Genomic DNA, 18,919 nt, shown 5'->3' on the forward strand with positions numbered 1-18,919 from the left:
ACCACTTGTTTCTATAAAGAGAACATGTGGCACTGTTATCTTTTGTAAACTTTCCTATACTCAAGTATTTGTTGTTTAAGTAATAAAGCATAAACAAGGCGGTAAGAGAAAATATGCAGAGAAGGAACAGAATGCACTGCCCTCCTTGATCCTGATTTTCTTCCGTATCACCTCGTCAGGATGAGCTTCACAAAGTTGTCAGCAGGGCAATTAAACTGTATTAGGATTACACTGGAAACCGGTGGGTTGTAAGCAGGTATTTCGTTGGGCTCTCTGCTCCGGTAAAGATATCTTAGCTTCTTTACACTGATTCCTGTGTGATCACCAGTCTGCAAATGCAATTTTAAGACATAACGTACAGACGGGATTTCTTTCTGACAGCCTCACGTTTTCCTGTGACGGCCACCATCTGTACACCGCGAACAGTGACGGGACCGTGATCGCCTGGTGCCGGAAGGACCAGCAGCGCCTCAAACAGCCCATGTTCTATTCCTTCCTCAGCAGCTACGCAGCTGGATGAATGAGAGAGAACCTCGCTCCTCCAAAGCACTTTAGCTCCAAACTCGATTTGTAGACCTTCCCGGTTTTGGGAGGTTGAACTTGAAGAAACGGATGACCAAACAAATCATCCAAATAACGATCAGCCCTCTTCACCTGCACAATATTCTGCAGCCTCACAAGGTCCTAAGAGAACAGTTTTGTTCTAATTTAGTGATAATCCGGAGGGCTGTGTCAGTATGTCCCAAGCAACAAGATTCAAGTCTTACACGATAAATTAAAATCGTATCTTTAAAGTTTTTACCCATAAGCATAATCTAAAGAAAGGATTAGGGTCTCTGCTTTTTCTGTTATTCCAAAAGGGCCAGTAGAATGTCAACTGGTTAGCCTAATTGTTTATATAAAATACTCTAAAAATTATATTTAAAAAGTTTTATGCCAAGATAATCCACCCTCCCCCTGAGAAAAGGAAGGAAGAAAGAAAAGAAAAAAGAAAAGAAAAGAAAAGAAAAGAAAAGGAAGAAAAAGTGAAAATTAATGAAAGGGATAAGAATCGTGAACTTGATAAGTGCTTTATCTGAGAAGTAAATCACTCGGTCGGTGTCTGGGCACCGAACACTCTGTGGAACATGTGAATACTAAAACAAACCACTAATGAATCTCAATGTTAAGCAGTTTTTTTCCAGTTGCCTTCTTAGCTCAAAGTAGAACCAGAATTTTTTGATGGCCACAAACAAGAACACAGGTATCTTTGATTTCAGACACATTCTGTTTCTTCGTAAAACTCCTTAAAATCCAGAACACTAGATACTGGTGAGTCACTAAGATTTAAACACAATGATAATTATCTTAATATCTGCCATTTACCGAGCGCTGAATACCTAACAATTTGCAATAGAAAGCCTCCACTATGCAAAAAGATGGCACAGATATCAATAATATATTCTAGGTAAGACATTTCATGTGCAGGGAGTGTTTTCTTCCACAAAACAATTTCAAAAGAAAAGGAGACTGCTTACTTTGTTTCCAACAGGACGCAGAGTAATTCTTACAGGAAACGGTTTCCACTGTTTCTCCTAACCAGTGCTACCTGAGAATTCTAGAAGCAGTAGAAAAATCTAGGTATACGCCTCAGAAAACTGGCACACCATAAACCAGAATTCCTACAAATCTCGGGATGGTCTAGCTCTACCAGATATTACGGCTCTATTTTTACTTGGGGTGCTGCTTTATTGGCTTTGAAAACACTGTACAATAAGCTCAGTAATATGTCACCACAGGATAAAACTATGTATTCCTGCCTAAGAATAACTTGCGTGTTTGTTATGGAAATCTAATTCATATGGTGTTTACAGAACTACTTTTGTAACTTCCAGACTTTCTAAAACATTCTGCTTAAAAACTGTATAAAATACAATTCAAACGTCTCTGCTGTCACCATAGATGCAGGAGACAAGCGGCCACGTATGCTTGTTATTCACCGGACACGCTCACAGACTGCATTTAGATCACGGTTTGCACAGACCAGGTCTGCATTCTGAGGTCCAGAAGGTGCAGAGATGAGATTATTCCTATTCACGTTGAAGTGATCTTGCTTTGTTTAAAAAAAAAAAAAAAAAAAAAAATTGCAGCTATTGTCTGGCTTTCATTTTTTCTACCAAGAACTTTAAATTAGTCCCCTATTAGAATAGGGTTGCTACTCGGTCTTCTTTTTTTTTTTTAAGGCTGAATTTCATCATTTATTTAAAAAGAAAATATGCAAAATAACTGGTCTTGTTAAGAGTGCAATATTATATTTTTATGTAAAAATAAAAATTAATTTGGGGGGATTATTTATTCAGCATGAAACTTAATATGTGTATGTTTGAAACACTTCATAATGTGCATGTTGTAGTAAACATTTCTGTAAAATATCACAAGCTCTGTCATCTTTGTATACACTGCCACTTCAAACTGGGAATAAATTTCATAAAAATAGATGTAAAGACCTATTCTTTATACCATTTAAATATTACAACCAGATCTCAAATTGGTGGCTTTTATTTTTTTGTAACCCATCTATGTTCTCTCTTTAGCTCTCCTATACACTGATGTCACTAAGAAATAATAACTTTCGTTTCTTAATTCCTTTCTTTATGAGAAATTTTACTTCAGTCTTTACTAGCCTTAAATAGAGTTTAGGCAGACTTTTTAAAGAAAATATATCTGCCTCTCCCACCCCCAACAGCCGATCTATCACGAGAGCCTACTGCGTGCATCACTGTATCACTCGGCTAAGTGCTGAAGATACAGCTGTTCCCTGCATTCCTGGAGGTTACAGGCCGGGAGAGAAACGCGCTATCAGTAACATACGATGTCCGTAGTTACAAAATACGGGAAGTGCCGTTAAGGTAGAGTGTAGGGTCCTCTGAGAGAATATAACAGGAAGAATTCAATTTAGATCAAGAGGATCTAGAAAAGCCTCTTGACAAAGGGAAAGTTTTGTTGCAAACTGATGGATGAACGGAATTTGACAGGTAAAGATGGGGGCAGACGTGTTCCAGACAGCACGTTTACCAGCGCCGGAGGCAGGAACATCAACGAACAAAGGCCCAGTGAAGGAAAGAGCGTCCTCTACGCTCCTCAGCCTCGCCGGTGGGCGTTGCAAAGTGGTGTGTGAATTCAAGGAACGGCAGCCCAAGAACCCAGAATCATTCTTCTAGTCTGCCTTGCCTCTGAAGTGTTTTCAGGGTTCTCGGGAGTAGAGCACCCTCGTTTCTAGATGTCCGTCTTCAGAAGAACTCAGGAGGAGCATCTGGCAGTGTAAGCCAGCCAGCCTCAGTGTCCCCTCCTTACCTGCAAGTCTCAGATCCCTCTTCCTTTCAACTGTGTTGGCTCAATGCCAGTTATGCACAAGGCCAAGGCCAGGTGATGGGGTCGGGTGGAAGAAGAGGAGGGAGATTCTAGCCCTTCTGAGCTCATGCCTGGTGATATGCTTCTCATGGAGGAATTGTTCCACGTTTTCAAAGAAAGAGCTACAGGGTTTTCCTGTTCTGGGTGCTGACATAGAAGGATCCTGAACTCACTTCCTTGCGCAGATACACTGAATCTATAGCTACTTACAGAAAAATTCCCTCTGAAAGAAATGCAAAAACTAGCTGAGCAGCTCTTACATCTTGGTGGGGGGGGGGGGGCAGGGTGGAAAAACGACAACATCAAAACGGGGAGGAGAGGCGAAGACACGATGTCACCATAAACCACACTCTCGGAGAGGCGCCCACAGATAGCAGAGAACTCACAGCCCTAAGCTTCTCCTTGAGAGGCAAAGGGTTTGAACCCCACACCTGGCACCCCTAACTTTCAAGACCTGCACCTGAGAGATGAGTCCCCAAAACATCTAGCTCAGATGACAATGGGATTTGCATCCACAGGACCACAAGCTTATAACAAATTTAAAGGGGTCTCTGGACTCACCATGGCTAAACCTCTAGGGCACAGTGCAGAGGCAGCAACAGAAATGCAACCAGTCTTTCTGTGAAAGAGGCCTGTGGTTTATCTTAAAAGATTCATCCCGAGGGGCAGGCCTTTAACAACACACATCTCGAGGCCACCGGACTGCAGAAGCCGGCAAGGACCATCTCTACGCTCGCTCACTCTGCCTCCAGGTTATCTCCCAGAAAGGAGGTTGTGCACATGACTGGGGCCCCAGTTTTTGCAGCCATCACCCATGGGACACCCCCTGATCACCAGGCTGGTGGCCAGTAGGGCTTATGTTCGTTGCTCTCACAGGACTGTAACAAATGGAAAATAGTTTTTTTTTTAATGTTTTTATTTTTATTTTTGAGACAGAGCATGAGCAGGGGAGGGGCAGAGAGATAAGGAGACACAGAATCTGAAGCAGGCTCCAGGCTCTGAGCTGTCAGCACAGAGCCCAACATGGGGCTTGAATCACAAGCTGTGAGATCATGACCTGAGCCAGAGTAGGACGCTTAACCGACTGAGTCACCCAGGCGCCCCGAAAAATAGTTCTTAACCAAGGTACAGCACAGAGGCCGTGGTCATAAACCCTAGTCTTTCTCTGAGAGAGGAAAGAAGCACTATGAAGAGTGGGTTGGGGGCGGGAGACTTCTAATTAAACACATCTAGGGGTAGATTGCAATCCTCTCCAGAGATCAGGGAGAGCAGCGGGCATCATCTTCTTGCTCTCCCTCTGCCCTGCCCCCTGGTGCTGGTGTCTCCCAGAAAGCTGCTTATGTACGTATCCGGCATCCTGGTCCTTATGGCTGCTGCCCAGAATACATATCCTTTAATAGACTGGTTCTGGTAGACAGGCTCATGTTCATAGGTTCAACAGGACAGGAGCAAAGAAACAGTTCTTAACTGCTTAACATCCAGGGCTCGGTGCAGAGGAAGGAGACAGAAATGTCCATCTCTCAGTCTTTGCATTAAAAAGTATATTTGGGAACCTTAAAAGCTGCTGCCTGAAGGTCTAGCCTCCAATGAGCCTGAATCTAGATGCTGTCTGAGATCCTCCCTTGGTACACCGACTGGTCTTGGCACACCCTCAACTGTTGGAGGCCACTAAGAATAAGTAATTTGCTTAGATAATCACAAACTTTTGAGACGCAACCAAGAGCTGGGGGGGGGGGGGTGGTGGTGAACAATAAGGTTCAGCTCCTACAGAAGAAGGCCACTCCTTCAAGACTGAGAGAGTTGGCTGTTTTATTTAATGCATAGAAACCAATATAGAAAGTCCAAGAAAATGGGGCACCTGGGTGACTCAGTCAGTTAAGCATCTGACTTCAGCTCAGGTCATGATCTCATGGTTCGTGAGTTCAAGCCCTGCATCGGCTCTGTGCTGACAGCTCAGCCTGGAGCCTGTTTCGGATTCTGTGTGTGTGTCTCTCTCTCTCTCTCTCTGCCCCTCCCTCGCTCATGCGCGCTCGCTCGCTCTCTCTCTCAAAATAAACATTAAAAAAATTTTTTTTCAAGTCCAAGAAAATGAAGAAACATAGGAATATGTTCCAAATGAAAGAACAAGAGAAAACCTTAGAAAAATACTTCAATGAAACAGAGATAAGTGGTTTACCTGCTAAAGAGTTCAAAAAGAAAAATGGCTATAAAGATGCTCACCACGGTCGAGAGAACAAGGCATGAACAAAGTGAGAATTTTAACAAAGAGAAGGAAAATGTAAGAATGCACCAAACAGAAATGACAGAGCTGAAGAATACAATAACTGAACTGAAAAATAGAATAAAAGGGTTTAATAGCTGACTTGATGGAGAGCAAGAAAGGATCAGTGGATGAAAGGATTGGTGAACTCAAAGATAGGGCAGGGAAACTCACCTGATGAGAGCAGAAAAATAAAAAGTAAAGATAGGTTGAGTGGCACATAGGACAACATCAAGCAGACCAACGTTCACATTATAGGGATCCCAGAAGAAGAGAGAGAGAACAGGGCAGAATACTTGTCTGAAGAAATAATGGCTGAAAACTTCCCTAACCTGGGGAAGGAAACAGACATTGAAACCCAGAAAGGCCAAAGACTTCCAAATAAGATGAATCCAAAGAGATCCACACCAAGACACGCTGTAATTAAAGTGTCAAAAATTAAAGAGTCATAAAGTCAATGTTTACAAAAGTGAGTAAGGAGGAAAGAAATTCAATTGCCTAACACTTGGAGATTGAAAGTATTATGGAGTTCTTGGATTATTCACATTACCCTTACTTTGCTGATTACCCTTCAGCTATCCCAAATTGGGACCAACATGTCCCCATTTGTTCCCAATATGTCCTAATTCTTGGACAGCTACATTATTTTTCAATATCTCCCCCTTCTCAGGATAACACTCCATATACCATGAAGCCAAAGCACTTCAAAACTTTACAGGCTTAAAACCTTTAACTAGGAAAACCAACCAAAAAGCATCAACAGTTGGAGTGAGGGGAGTAGATGGCCATTTGAAATAACAAGTCAAGATTAAGGTCAGAGGCAAAAGAGGTTTTAGGTTTGGCACAAACTGGCATTTTGAAGCATCACATGGAGTGTTGACAATATTTATCAGATACTTCCCCCAGGTTATGTCCAATTTAAGCTCCACGATTAAAAAAAAAAAAAAAGCAGCTATATTTGCCAATATGAAATATCTACACTTGAACGTCCAATGAGCTGGGAAGGAGGTGCTATTAATTTTATTGTGTGTTATATGGCCTGAACAGAAAAATATATCCTGCCACTTTGGGGACACTGGCTTGCAACTCAGCTGTTTGAGAGAAATTAAATAATGCAACGTGTCCTTTGAGGTCAAAACGACTAGATGATTATTTGAGGCTGGGCTTTAATATTCTCGCTCAAATGCTAAGCTTGTTTCTCCTCTCATGAACAAAGTTAATGAGAGATGAGGTTGGAAAAGATTGCTTTGTGGCAACGTTGGGCTCCTTTCCAAAGTGAATTAAACCTGTCTTGCCAAAACTTTTGAGGGCTGATAACAATAAACCATTTTTTCATTCCCAGATTTTAATTTAGTTAAAAGAGCTTTAAAAATCCTTGGAATCCAGGTTCAAGCATCAAGAATTAAAAAAAAAAAAAATCTTGTGGTGCCTGGGTGGCTCAGTAGGTTAAACATCTGACTCTCGATTTTGGCTCAGGACATGATCTCACGGTTTGTGAGATCAAGCCCCATGTCAGGCTCTGCACTGTGCAGAGCCTGCTTGGGATTCTCTCCCTCTCTCTCTCTGCCCTTCTCTGGTCACACTCTCTCTCTCTCTCTCGCTCAAAAGAAATAATAAAAACTATCTGTTTTCTCTCTCTCTCAAAAGAAATAAATAATAAAAACTATCTTTTCTGAGATTTTAGGAAAAATCAAGCAATCATTTTCAGATTTGTTGATAGGACCTAAACACAAATGGTTAATTAGCTGATATCATTACAAGATTTCTATAGATACTTTATTATAAATGAAAGTAAAACCTACTCATGTGTGCTCCTGGTTACATAAGAATTAGACATCTATTTTATTTCCCAGGATGGTCTGGAGAACAGAGTTGTGAGGTCTCATGTTTCACAGCCTGTAGTGAGATGGAAAGAACAGGTGTCTTCCACAGCCCTTTCTACCAGGTGCGTATTTACACACACCCATGCTCCTTGGCCCTCAGAGTCAGCATCATCTGCTACGGTTCTGCCTCACTGATCCTGGTGCTTATCATGTGAGCCACCCTCTTCCCCACTGCTTTACTTCCTACCGGGAATGATTTCTTTCAGTTATTACAGTTGACCATTCGGAATATACTCAATGTTGAGAAATCTTTCTCCTACGAACATACGTAAGTTTTGAAAATAACTAGGGGCACCTGGGTGGCTCAGTCGGTTGACATCTGACCCTTGATGTCAGCTCAGGTCATGATCTCAAGGTCGTGAGATCAAGCCCTGTGTAGGGCCTGCTTGGGATTCTCTGTCTCCCTCTTCTGCCCCTCCCCTGCTCATGCACATGTGCTCTCTTTCTCTCTCAAAATAAAATAAACATTTAAAAAACAACCAAAAGTCATCCAGAGCTGAATCAGATAAATTAAATATTTGATAACTGCCTTAGTTGAAAACAAAGCACAATTACAAAGTAACACACACAAAAAAATTGTGATTCTGCAGGTAATTCCAAAAGAGGAATTTTTAAATATTTTGGGCGATTTATAGTATCATTGAAATAGGGTAGAGTAGGTGCATGCTAGAAAAGGACGGATGGATGGATGGATGGATGGATGGATAGATGGAGTGGGAGGTGGGGGGGGAGGTGGATGGCCAAGGGGATGGGTAGGTGGACAGATAGACAGTATGTGTCACATTTGTTTGTTTCTACGCTTGTTTTTGAGAAAACTTCCCAACTCAACCTACCAAGTCCTAGGTTGCCTTTCCTTATCTTTGGATCATGTCTTCCACAGAATATGAAGCCCACACTTGGATTATCTTCACTTTCACACTTTCCTCAAGTTTCTTCTTTGCTAAGGAGCTCCTTGCCTTGGAGTGAACTTACTTGACTTCCCCTAAAGAGTGTCTCACTTCCTTTCTTGCCCTCGGCTTTTGTAGATCGCAATTCTATGTTTATCTCAGGATAATTCTTATACAAATAGGATAAGAATGACAAGGTTGTACACACATGGACATTCCAGGATTACAATAGGTCCTTATGGAGCCACCAAAAAAAGCTAACTTAGATGCCTATGAGAGACCAAAAATGTGGTTATCACTCAGGGATGAACTGTGCCAGAAGCAAGCCGACCTTCAATCTGGTAATCCTTTTAATTTCCCCATATCAGACTAACATTGCAGTTTTTAATGATCACTCTATCAGTTAGTTGATCCTTACAAACTTTTTATTCAGGAATAATGTTCAAAAGCTAAGGCTTTTTGTAATTTTCCTCCTAAATTGCCTCTGCCTACACCACATCGCCTTTGCCAGATCCTTAAAAATATTGAAAATTAAGCAAATGAATAAACACATGGATTTTCTTGACGTCCCATTAAACGTGGGGTTTCATTTAACATTTTTTGAGTCTCTACAATATAGCAGACACAAAGATGTATAAGATCTGCTCTCAAAGAATGAGTAGAGCAGTAGAGAGAGAGATTTAGAAAGAAAGGAAAGGAGGGGAAAGGAGATGAGGGTTGAGGGAAGGAAGGATTAGGATACAATAAAGTAAATTTTCCAGTAGAGGCTTCTTCATATCAGAATGACAAGATTGGGATGTGAGGAGCAGTTAGATCAAGTTCCTCAAAGATAGCAATGATTTAGCCAAATCATGAAGAAAAGAGAAAACTTCTAGACTTGGCCCAGGGTGGAAGGAAGCCAAGGCTGAAGGAAAGCATCAGAGACAAAAGGCAAAAGTGAAGAGATGGGGGAATGAACTCAAACGACAGGCCAAGAACTCCTGCTTCCTTGCACTTCGGGGAAAAATGGGATCAGACTCACCCTGCCCTCCTACACAACTGGAAACTGGATATAATACAAGAAACCATGGTTGTCAAAGCGTGAAATACAAGCAGCACAGGACTGTGATCCCTGGGACAGAGGCTGCCTCAGCCTCCTGCCAGAGGGCACTTAGCAGCCATGGGGGCGGGGTTCCTAAGAAGGGCCTAGAAAGAAGTCTTGCTGAGAAGAAGAGACAGAGGTTAGCACTTGCAAGGCTGAGAAACTGGAGTTTGTGACACAGAGTGGCCCAAAGAAGGCACCCAGACAAGAAGAACCAGGTTCCTGTGAGCTCCTGGAGGCTCTGGCTGAATACTTTTGCTCTGAGCAAAGGCTGTCCTGGGAGCTACAAGCTGATCAATTCCCAGAGCTCATAGTGGGCGGGGAGACATTTCAGTTCTGACCAATCAGAGAGGAAGAGTTCACTGAACATAAAGGTATGCAAAGAAGACCCCAGAAGAGTCATAGAATAAAGGTTAAAAGTCTTTAGAGAAAATATCAAAGGATCATGGGTAAGCAATTTAGCTGGCTACCAGAAAAAAAAAAAAATCCCTATTCTTTAAAGCAACAAAATCTAGGCATACAACAGCATACATTTACAATGTCTAGCATCCAATTTAAAAATTACTAAACAAGCCAAGAAAGAGGGAAATGTGACATAAAACAGGAGAAAACTCATTTGACAGGACTATATCAAGAAAGGAAGGAAATGATATAATTCCTCTAAGCATATTAAAATAGCTATTATAAACACGTTCCAAATGCTCAAGGATTTGAAGAAAAATCTAGGGGCACCTGGGTGGCTTAGTCGGTCGGGCGTCAGACTTCAGCTCAGGTCATGGTCTTGCGGTTCACGAGTTCAAGCCCCACATCAGGCTCTGTGCAGACAGCTCAGAGCCTGGAGCCTGCTTCAGATTCTGTGTCTGTCTGTCTGTCTGTCTGTCTCTCTCTCTCTCTCTCTCTCTCTCTCTGCCCCTCCCCTCACACTCTGTCTCTCTGTGTCAAAAATAAATAAATGTTAAAAAAAAATTTTTTTTAATAAAAAGAAAAGGCTCAGTTTGTCAGGCTGAATTACAAAACAAGATCCAACTCTGTGTTGTCTTCAAGAATAGAGATCCTACTTTACCAATAAAGACACAGGTTAAACGTAAAAGGATGGGGAAAGATACACCATGTAAACACCAGTCTAAGAAATCTGCCGCCTCCATATTGGCATCAGACAACAGAGTTGAGAACGAGGACTATTAGCTGGGAGAAAGGAAGTGGGGGGTCCAGGGTCCTAGAACCAGATGGTAGGTGATTACAGTAGTCTCAGGTGATAAACAAAGAGGGCCAGAATCAGAATTCCCCGGAGGGCTTAAAGCAGATTGCTGGGCCCCTTCCCCAGAGTTTGTAATTCAGGAGGGCTGGGGTGGGTCCTGACAATTGGCATTTCTAACAAGTTCCCAGGTGATGCCATTGATGCTGGTCTTGGGATCCACTCTGGAACCACTGACTCTCTTCCTTTTCTTTAAAACGGGCATACTCCAGCCTTAAGGGATGGTGTAATCAATTAGAAAGATAAACAAGGAAGGGAGGTACCGGGAAGTGTCGATCTTGCTTTCCCTTACAACTGATGCCTTCGGATTGGTCGAGATGCGGGTTGGGAAGATAGGAAACCAGGATTCTGCCTTAGCCAACCACCTGGGCGGGGCGGGGGCAGAACGTGCTGTCGAGGCAAGAAATGCAGGAGAAATAAACTTGGGGGTGGAAATAGTACAGTTTTCGATTTGTTGAATTTTAAATGCAGTACCCATATACCTTTTCTCACTTAAGAAAAAAAAAAAAAGGTCAGTGCTGTAGGTGCATTTACAGGCTTAGTCATTTTTACCATCGTTCGATTCCGTGCCTCATATGGGCACTTGCAAGCTGTGAAAAAAAAGCTGTGAGATGTTCGCGGGCCCCAGGTGGGCACCTCTGAACTCTGCATTCGCGTTCTGTCAGGCACTCGGAGTCAGCAAAGCCGCACATTTGTCTGGGGCAAATGTCAAGTCAGTGGGGATCAGAGATCTAAGAAACAAGTGATCTGGTGTCATTTACATCAAGGAGTGGCTGCTGTTTGGTGGGTGAGCGCGGCGAAGGCAGATTTGCAAGACTTATTTCCTAATTGTCAGCCATGATTTTATATAGTTTTTACAAAAGAACTAACATCGGCCTCCTCGTCCTACCAAGGAAATCTTTGTTGCTTCTCTGTTCCAAACGTTTTGCGTAATTTCACCAGCAGTCGGAAAATGGACGGCAACTACGCTGTTTTCCCCCCAGAGGTGGAGGGCTATAATAATTAAGAGGCTTAAAAAAGCTCTACCGCAAAACGCTTACAGTTCAAAAGGAACGAGGGGTCGCCCTGGATTTCCCCGCGGGAACCGCTTCTGCTCTCCACGAACACCGGGAAGTCGTTCCCGCCTTCCTGGCCGCCGGCCGGGATGGGGGCTGCCCGCGGCTCGCCCTCAGTCCCCAAAGGGTGGGCTGCCTCGGCGGGCCCTTCGTTCCTCGTCACTTAGCGACGTCAGCGTTACCCTGCGCCCGGAAAGGGAGACAATGCCCTGTGAATTTTCGCAGGTATCAAGCGTTTCTCCACTCACTGCCCTCCTTTGGGGGGCTGGGAGGCATATTACGGATTCTTTGGGGACGGATGGAAACTGGCCGCGCCCAGCCTGGCTGGTCCCCGGAACTAACCCTCCAGGCCGGGAGGCGGACGCGGGGGTTCAGGTGCCGGAACCCCGCGAGGACCGCGACCCCACGGCCACAGCCCCGCCCCCCCAGCCCCTCCCCCCCCCTCCCCCCAGGCGACGCGCGCGCTCCGGGCGCAGTGCTGGGCCCGGCCGGGGGCGCGCGAGCGGGCGGGGGGCGAGCGCGGCGGGGCGGGGGGCGCGGGGAGTGCGCGGAGCCCTGGCGCGGGAGCCCCGGTGACGCACCAGTGACGTCGGCGGCGGCGGGCGGGATTTCCCGGCCCCTCCCGGGCGCCGGGCGAGACCCTGCCGCGGAGTGGGCGTGACCACCGTGCCGGGAGGGCGGCCGGGGTCCAGGGGTCTGGCGCTCCGCACCCCACCGCACCCGGACGCGCCCCGGGAGCCCCGCACGGCGGGTGTGAGCGGGCCGAAGTACTTTGGGTCTGGGTGACTTCCCTCGCGCGCGGGGCACGGCCTCGCCCCCCTGCACCCCCGCCCCCAACCTCCCCTGTCCGGGCGGGGCTGCTGACGCGGCCCGGAGACCCCGGGGGCGGTGCGGGGCGCGCCTTTCCACCGCGAGCCCGCGAGCGCCGAGGCGCGCGGGCGCCGGGGCGCGGAGCCGAAGCCGGAGCCGGAGCCCACCCGCCCGCCCAGCCCCGCGCCCGGCCGAGGAGCGATGCCGCGCGCTCTGGCCGCCCCCCGCGAGCACCGCGCCGGAGACAAAGCCCGCGCGTGAGCGGCGCCCTCGGCCCGCGCGCCCGGCTCCGGGTAAGTGGGCGCCCCGCCGGCGGGCCGGGCCCGGTGCGTCTGCGGCGAAGGGACGGCACGGCCCCGGCCCCGGCGAGCCCGGGGCGAGCCAGAAGCCAGAAGGCAACTCGGGCGGGAAAGTCTCTGCAACTGGAGACGCGGTTCGGTGCGTGTGTGGTCCTGCCGTCCGTGGCAGCACGCGAAACGAATACCTTGCTTCTCTTGGCCGCCCGCAGCGAGCCGGCCTTCGCGCTGCCGCGCAGGTGGGCGTCGGCGGGGCGCCGGCAGGTGAGCGCGCCCCTCGAACCCACGACCCTCGGCCGGGCCCTTGGCAAACCCGAGCGCAGGTTTGGACAGACCGCTCCGAACGCTTACGGGAGGTCTCCCGGTGCCCGGGGTCTCCCGATCTCTGGGGCTTGAGGCGGGGGGAGGCTCCCCGAGACCCCTTTTCCATATGTAGGTCACGAACGCTTGCCATTCTCCGGGCAGGGACGTCCCCCCCGTTGAAGAGGACCGCAGTGGAAGGGCTGGAGCGGCTAGTTGGTCGTTTTATTTGTGGAAATGTTTTATTTGTGGAGTGCCTAAAGAAGCCCTCATGATTTCGCAGTACCCTGGGACACCTGTCCCCAGAGCAGTTCTGGTGGTGACAGTAGACCAGACGAGGGTTTGGTTTTCCCCTCCCTTATGGCGTCTGTCCCCCGAGGCTGGTGCTGAAACGGGCTGCGCCCGCAGCGCGCGCACACAGCGGCCTTGGGGGAGCTTTGGTTTAATGTTTGAATTGCCTTAGAAATAATAACGGGAGAGTGCGGCGGGGGGGGGGGGGCGGGGGGGCGGGCAGAGGTGTGGCTGGAGAAGACTTCTTCATTTGGGAGGATTTGCTTATTTCCGTGTATTTTGGGCTAGGGTGTTAGGAAATTCAAAAATGTTAAAGTTTGACCGAGTGATAAAGTGGATCATGGGCGCCGGGTCTCCCACCCTCTTCCCAGCTCCCCACCGCTGCCGATCCTCGTCTCGTTCCGTTAGCTCCTAGGACTGTACAGGCTGGCACAGCGCCCACCCTTTTCAGTCCCAGCAGAAGGCCTCCTGGGCTGCGCTGGTGTTGCCCATTAAACCGTGTCAGTCCTGTCATCTGCTCATGAGTCCTCACTGGGAGGCCTCCTTCCCACAGTGGGACAGGAGAATTCAGCGGTAAATGCCTCAGAGCAGCAGCGAGGGGCCCCGGGCTCTGTGGCTGGCTCCTTGGTGCTCTGGGGAAATCTTTTTCCTGATTTTCGCATGCTGCGGGGGAAGGGAGGCACACGGCCATCTGATCTGGCCCTGTTCCCTGCAACACGCTTACTGTGGGAACAACTGAGATGTTCAGTGGAAAGCCTTTTTCGGTCCTGAGACACACGACGTAAACTATGAATTAGTTTTGGAGCGTGGAGTTGACTAGGTTATCAGTCTGGGTAAAAGATGGATATAGCACTTAATATGTTGTAGGGGTTAATGTAAGTACAGGGTTTATTGTGATGCTCTGCTGGTTAACTGGGCGTCTCACCTCAGCGTTATTAAGCTGAAATAACTATTTAGGAGGATGGACTTCCTCTTGGCTCCTTTGCCAGCACAGGGCTCCAATCCTCAGCCTCCTTAAAATAAAATTGCCCAAAGGGAACCTGTGGATGAAGTCTGGCTTGCTGAGAACTAGCACAGCAAAAGGCTCATTCCCAGTAGTCTGGTGATTGGCTTGGCATTTGCCTGTGACATTTCTCGTGCAAGTAGACAGCAGAGAAACCAGGAAAAAGCTTTTCCCATACGCACTTTACAGCTTTTAAAGCTAAAGTGGCAGTCTCCAAAGCTGCTCATATCTCAGCACATTCTTTGGAGCGGCAGAACGTTAGGTGGGCACTCGGGCCCTGTCGTCCCCCTGGGCCCTGGGGTGGCAAGTGCCCCATAGCTGTCCCAGGAGGTCGGGGTGGGGCTTCAGGACTGCTGATGCATCATGCCACTTCTCCCCACCACTGTCACCACTACACAACTATTGCTTCGTGAGGAAGACAGCCACATGGCTAAGACAGAACTCTGCAAGACAAACCACTCTTCTGTATCTGCAGGCATGTCTCACGATCACATTTTTCTTACCTTGACTCATTTTCGTTCTACGTGAAAAGGGGAGAATGCCTAATGATGCAACAACGCATGTCAGCAAATTGCCCTTTTTCTTCATGGAAGTTTGAAACAGTGTCTTTAAGATATTACCTGGTTTATTCTCAGAATACCCTTAGGAGCATATTCTATTCTCTAATCGCCCAGATTTCCCCCTCCTTTATTTGGTATTTTCATTGGTAAATAAACATGATAGACATAAAGAGACTTATTATCACACAGCTAGAGAGATGATTTGTTGGGTTTTCTTAAACCAGGAACTGACATATAACTTTTTTTAAAGTTTGTTTGTTTGTTTGTTTGTTTGTTTATTATGAGAGAAAGAGAGTAGGGGAGGGGCAGAGGGAGAGGGAGAGAGAGGAGAGAGAGAATCCCAAGCAGGCTGTCAGTGCAGAGCCCGATGCGGGATCTCGTACTCGAGATCACGGCCTGAGCTGAAATGAAGTGTCAGAACGACCTCTTGAGCCACCCAGGCGCCCTGAAATTTAACTTCTTTGATACACCAGGAATACTACAAAAACATCCTCTTAACAGTGGCCAGCAAGGGTATTTTAACTGAAAATCAGAGGAGCTAACTGAGTGTCAGAAAAGAGAAACAGGGAGGCCAATTATAATATAGAAACTAGCATAATACTCCTGTAAGATTTTAACCAGTTGGTTACAACCATATGAAGAATAAACCAGATAACTTAAATTATCATCAGTGAAAAATGCAAATGCAATTTCCATTTAGGGAAGGAAGTAGAGGCAAGAATTACTGCTGAAAGGAAAAAAAAAAAAAAACTCACTGCAGAGAAAACAATGGGTACTTAAGAGGGGATCTGTTCAGTAAGCTAGCTGAAGCATTCCAAATCACTTTAATTGTCAAGGAGCTTTTGTTAGGTTAAATGGCAGGGGGTGTGCACCCAGTTTTCCTCGTGGAAACCAGCGGACAAATGGCAGGCCTTGCGGGGATGGGGGAGTGCGGCTGTGTTTCCCACACGGGGCTTGTGGCGTGGGTTCTGCTGCCCTGGGCGGAGTGAGGACATATATGTGGCTGTGGAGAAGCCACTGGTCCCCGAAGCCTTGAGGTTCCCGCGTGTCTGCAAGCAAGTCACCGATGGCCCAACCTCAGAGGGCGATCCCCGGGAGGGAGCCCAGGTTACCGGCCGCGGGGTGGAGGGAGGGCGGACCAGGCTTCGAGTCCGTGAGTCACACGGATGATTTCATGTAACCTTCGCGCCATACCCGCAAGGTTTCTCTTTAGCAAAACAAACAAAAACTGTCCAGGAGTGTTATGGCAGGGGGTTCGGTGGGTGGTGGTGACCAAGGAAAAGCTTATACAAATACGAAGGGGGAGCCGTTGAGACCACTGGAAGAGAAGAAACGGTGGTGTGCGTGGAGAGAGCCACGCCCAGGGACGACGCATGCGCTCTCTTGACAAAAGAGCGGATTTCTTCCTCTCTTGGATTTCTCTAACCATTTCACCCTGGGTGGCTGGGTTGGCTCGCCCTAGCGGGGTGTGTGCTGTGAGGCTGAGGAAGAAGAGGTAGAAGAAATGCTGTAAGCATCCCGCTGGGGCCAGGTGGGTTCCCCCGCCAGTGATCGCGTGCACAACACGAGCAACCACCCTGGGTCTACTAACCGGCACCTGGTTTGTGCTTGTCTGCAGTTCTCCTTAGTGCCTGTGTTTCCTCCTGGCTTTCATGTCTAATTTGCTACTGTGGGGGCTTCTCTTCTACCCCTTGCCTAGGGTCACCACCAAAGGAAGAGGGGCAGGGAGATAGCAGTAGGAAAAAGGGAAACATTTGTATTGCTTCCAAAATTCATATTAGAACATCTTTACAACCACAGCACAAGGTGCTGATATGAAAAATATATGTGTCGCCATAGGCCTACCACCCAAATTCGACTGTATTTACTTATGGTTGTCACACAAATATTAAAATTGAGAGATCTTTACCAAAAGCACTGTGTGAGAGTGAGGGTCCAAGTAGGAGAAATGGAATTTGAAACAGAAAGGAAAAAGCAAGGGAATGTTGCTTTTGCAATATTGCAAGAGGGTAGAAAGCAGAGCAGGGTATGGAAGTTGCTGGAGGTGGCCTCAGCAGTGGCCCAGCCGGCTCTGTGGCTCAGGTTCTGGAAACTGTTGGAGAGGCAGAGACAGGGATGGCAGACAGTGGGCGATAGTGCTTCATCCTTGGTCCCTGGGATGTTGGACGCAGCGGGGACAGAGATCTGGCAGCATATAGGCTGGGGCAGCCTGCATTTGCTGACTACCCCACTGCACACCCCTCATACAGCAGGGTCTGCTTTCCAGGTCCAACAGCAGAACCCATTCTAATATGGCCAGAAGGAAAAAAAGCTTTTCCTCCAGCCTTTTAGATTTAGTGACTGGGGCCTGTGAATTAAACTGACAACAGGAGAGATTAACAGGAGAAAAGAGCCAAATTAATGGGAGAAAAAGTTTGCTCTATGTGCACACAGGAGCTTCACAGGAAAGAAGAGAAAACCGGAAGAAGCAGTTAGGCCTGAGAGCTTATATATACCATTTTAACAAAGGGAGATGAGTTATGGGAAAGTGACAAGACAAAGGAAAAAAGGGGCTAGGGGTCCTAGGGGCAGTAAATTGTGGGAAGATAAATACATGGAGAAAACTTCTAGAAGATAAGAGTTACTTTAGCAAGATTTCCTTGTGCTGATCCATCTTGGTGCCAACGTTATCTCTCCAGTGATAATGGTGATTTTCTTCCTTCTGGTGTGGGAGATAGAAGGCAAGAACACCTTCACAAAAGGAAATGCATGTCTTGCTTTTAGGTGGAAAGGGCGAGGCCAGAGAATTCCTTCTGTGTCTGCTGTTTCTTAATTGCCTTCCGCTCAAAACAGCCCTTATGCCAAAGTGGCACATTTGGGGGTGGTATGATCTGAACCTCCTTCAAGATTGCCAGTGGGACCTCTCCTTGGTGGAGGCTGGAGTCCCAATCCTGTGTTATGCCGAACAAGCATGAGAGTCCCTATTTGGTTTTAGTTTCTGTTCATTAATTTGGGGAACATTCTGTTTTCCTTGAACCCCGGTGAACTTCACTTACAACCATGGGGCTCCAGGGCTCTGGAGATGTTTATTCACCCCCGACACCTGTGGGGCCACATGGATGAGGGAGGGCTCCGTCCTGGTTAAAGAGACAGATGATGTGAGAGTACAAGTGTGTGTTTAATGGTACATATAAGAGGAAGCAGGTGCCATGAGGATGGGAAGACACAGGCTCCTGAACTTAAGGGCAGTGATGAATATGGAGTGTGGCCAAGAGCGGATCGATGGCAGAGCCTGAGTGGAGAATCCGAAAGCTTTGAACCTTAAGGAAAATAACAGAGGGACAGTGACAGTGATGTCAGCCGCCGAATTTTTTCTGGAACAAGGTGAGGTATAGATACGTAAATCGGCCTTCGTTAGCGTCACGTAGTCTCTTCTTCAGCTGAATTTGACCTAGCAGAGATACGGTCACTGGAGCCTTCTGCTCACTCTGGGTACCCGGGTAGACCCCACTCTGGGTCCACCACCCTGTTACCCTGTCCCTGTCTTGAGCGGCTTCACCTCATTGCCCCTTCCAGTCAGAGCTTGGTGTGTCGGTGCTTTTCTCCCCCAGGTGGTTGACCTTGCAGAATCGGGGAGTTTGGGGCTCTTTCCTGCCGATCTTTCTGGGCTTGCTGTGTCCGCAGTGCAGTGCAATCTTTCCGGGGCTCTGCATTCTCAGAACTGTTGCAAAGAGACTGGACACAAGCCCTGTGTGTCCTGCATCAGGATTAGCAGCCCTCACACCCCAGGTCCGCTGTCCCCCCTGACGGGTCAGATTCCTCCCAGCTTCTCTCCAAACCCTCTCCTCGCGCTAGAACTTCGCCATAGT

At 47.3% G+C, this 18,919-nt stretch overlaps 2 protein-coding genes across 11 annotated transcripts in view; one reads left to right on the forward strand and one right to left on the reverse strand.

Moving 5' to 3' along the window:
• LYST (lysosomal trafficking regulator) overlaps positions 1–8,145 on the forward strand; it is a 252,313-nt gene extending 244,168 nt beyond the window's left edge. For 9 of the 10 annotated variants that reach the window (XM_049644953.1, XM_049644958.1, XM_049644956.1 and 6 more), the window contains one exon: positions 382–1,126. In XM_049644953.1, the coding sequence (XP_049500910.1) occupies positions 382–520 (139 nt within the window). In that variant the 3' untranslated portion in view covers positions 521–1,126. Of the gene's footprint in view, positions 1–381; positions 1,127–7,503 lie in introns of those variants that run through there. The other variant, XM_049644961.1, reaches the window with a different exon arrangement.
• Positions 8,146–10,835: 2,690 nt separating this feature from the next.
• On the reverse strand, positions 10,836–13,371 carry LOC125933097 (translation initiation factor IF-2-like). The gene is made up of 3 exons (XM_049645979.1): positions 12,393–13,371; positions 11,797–11,973; positions 10,836–10,969 (listed from the first exon to the last, which is right to left on the reverse strand). The coding sequence occupies exons 1-3, from the start codon at positions 13,369–13,371 to the stop codon at positions 10,836–10,838; spliced, it is 1,290 nt and encodes a 429-aa protein (XP_049501936.1).
• Positions 13,372–18,919: the final 5,548 nt, after the last annotated feature.

Source organism: Panthera uncia, chromosome D2 (assembly GCF_023721935.1).
Source record: "Panthera uncia isolate 11264 chromosome D2, Puncia_PCG_1.0, whole genome shotgun sequence".
NCBI classification, from domain to species: domain Eukaryota; kingdom Metazoa; phylum Chordata; class Mammalia; order Carnivora; family Felidae; genus Panthera; species Panthera uncia.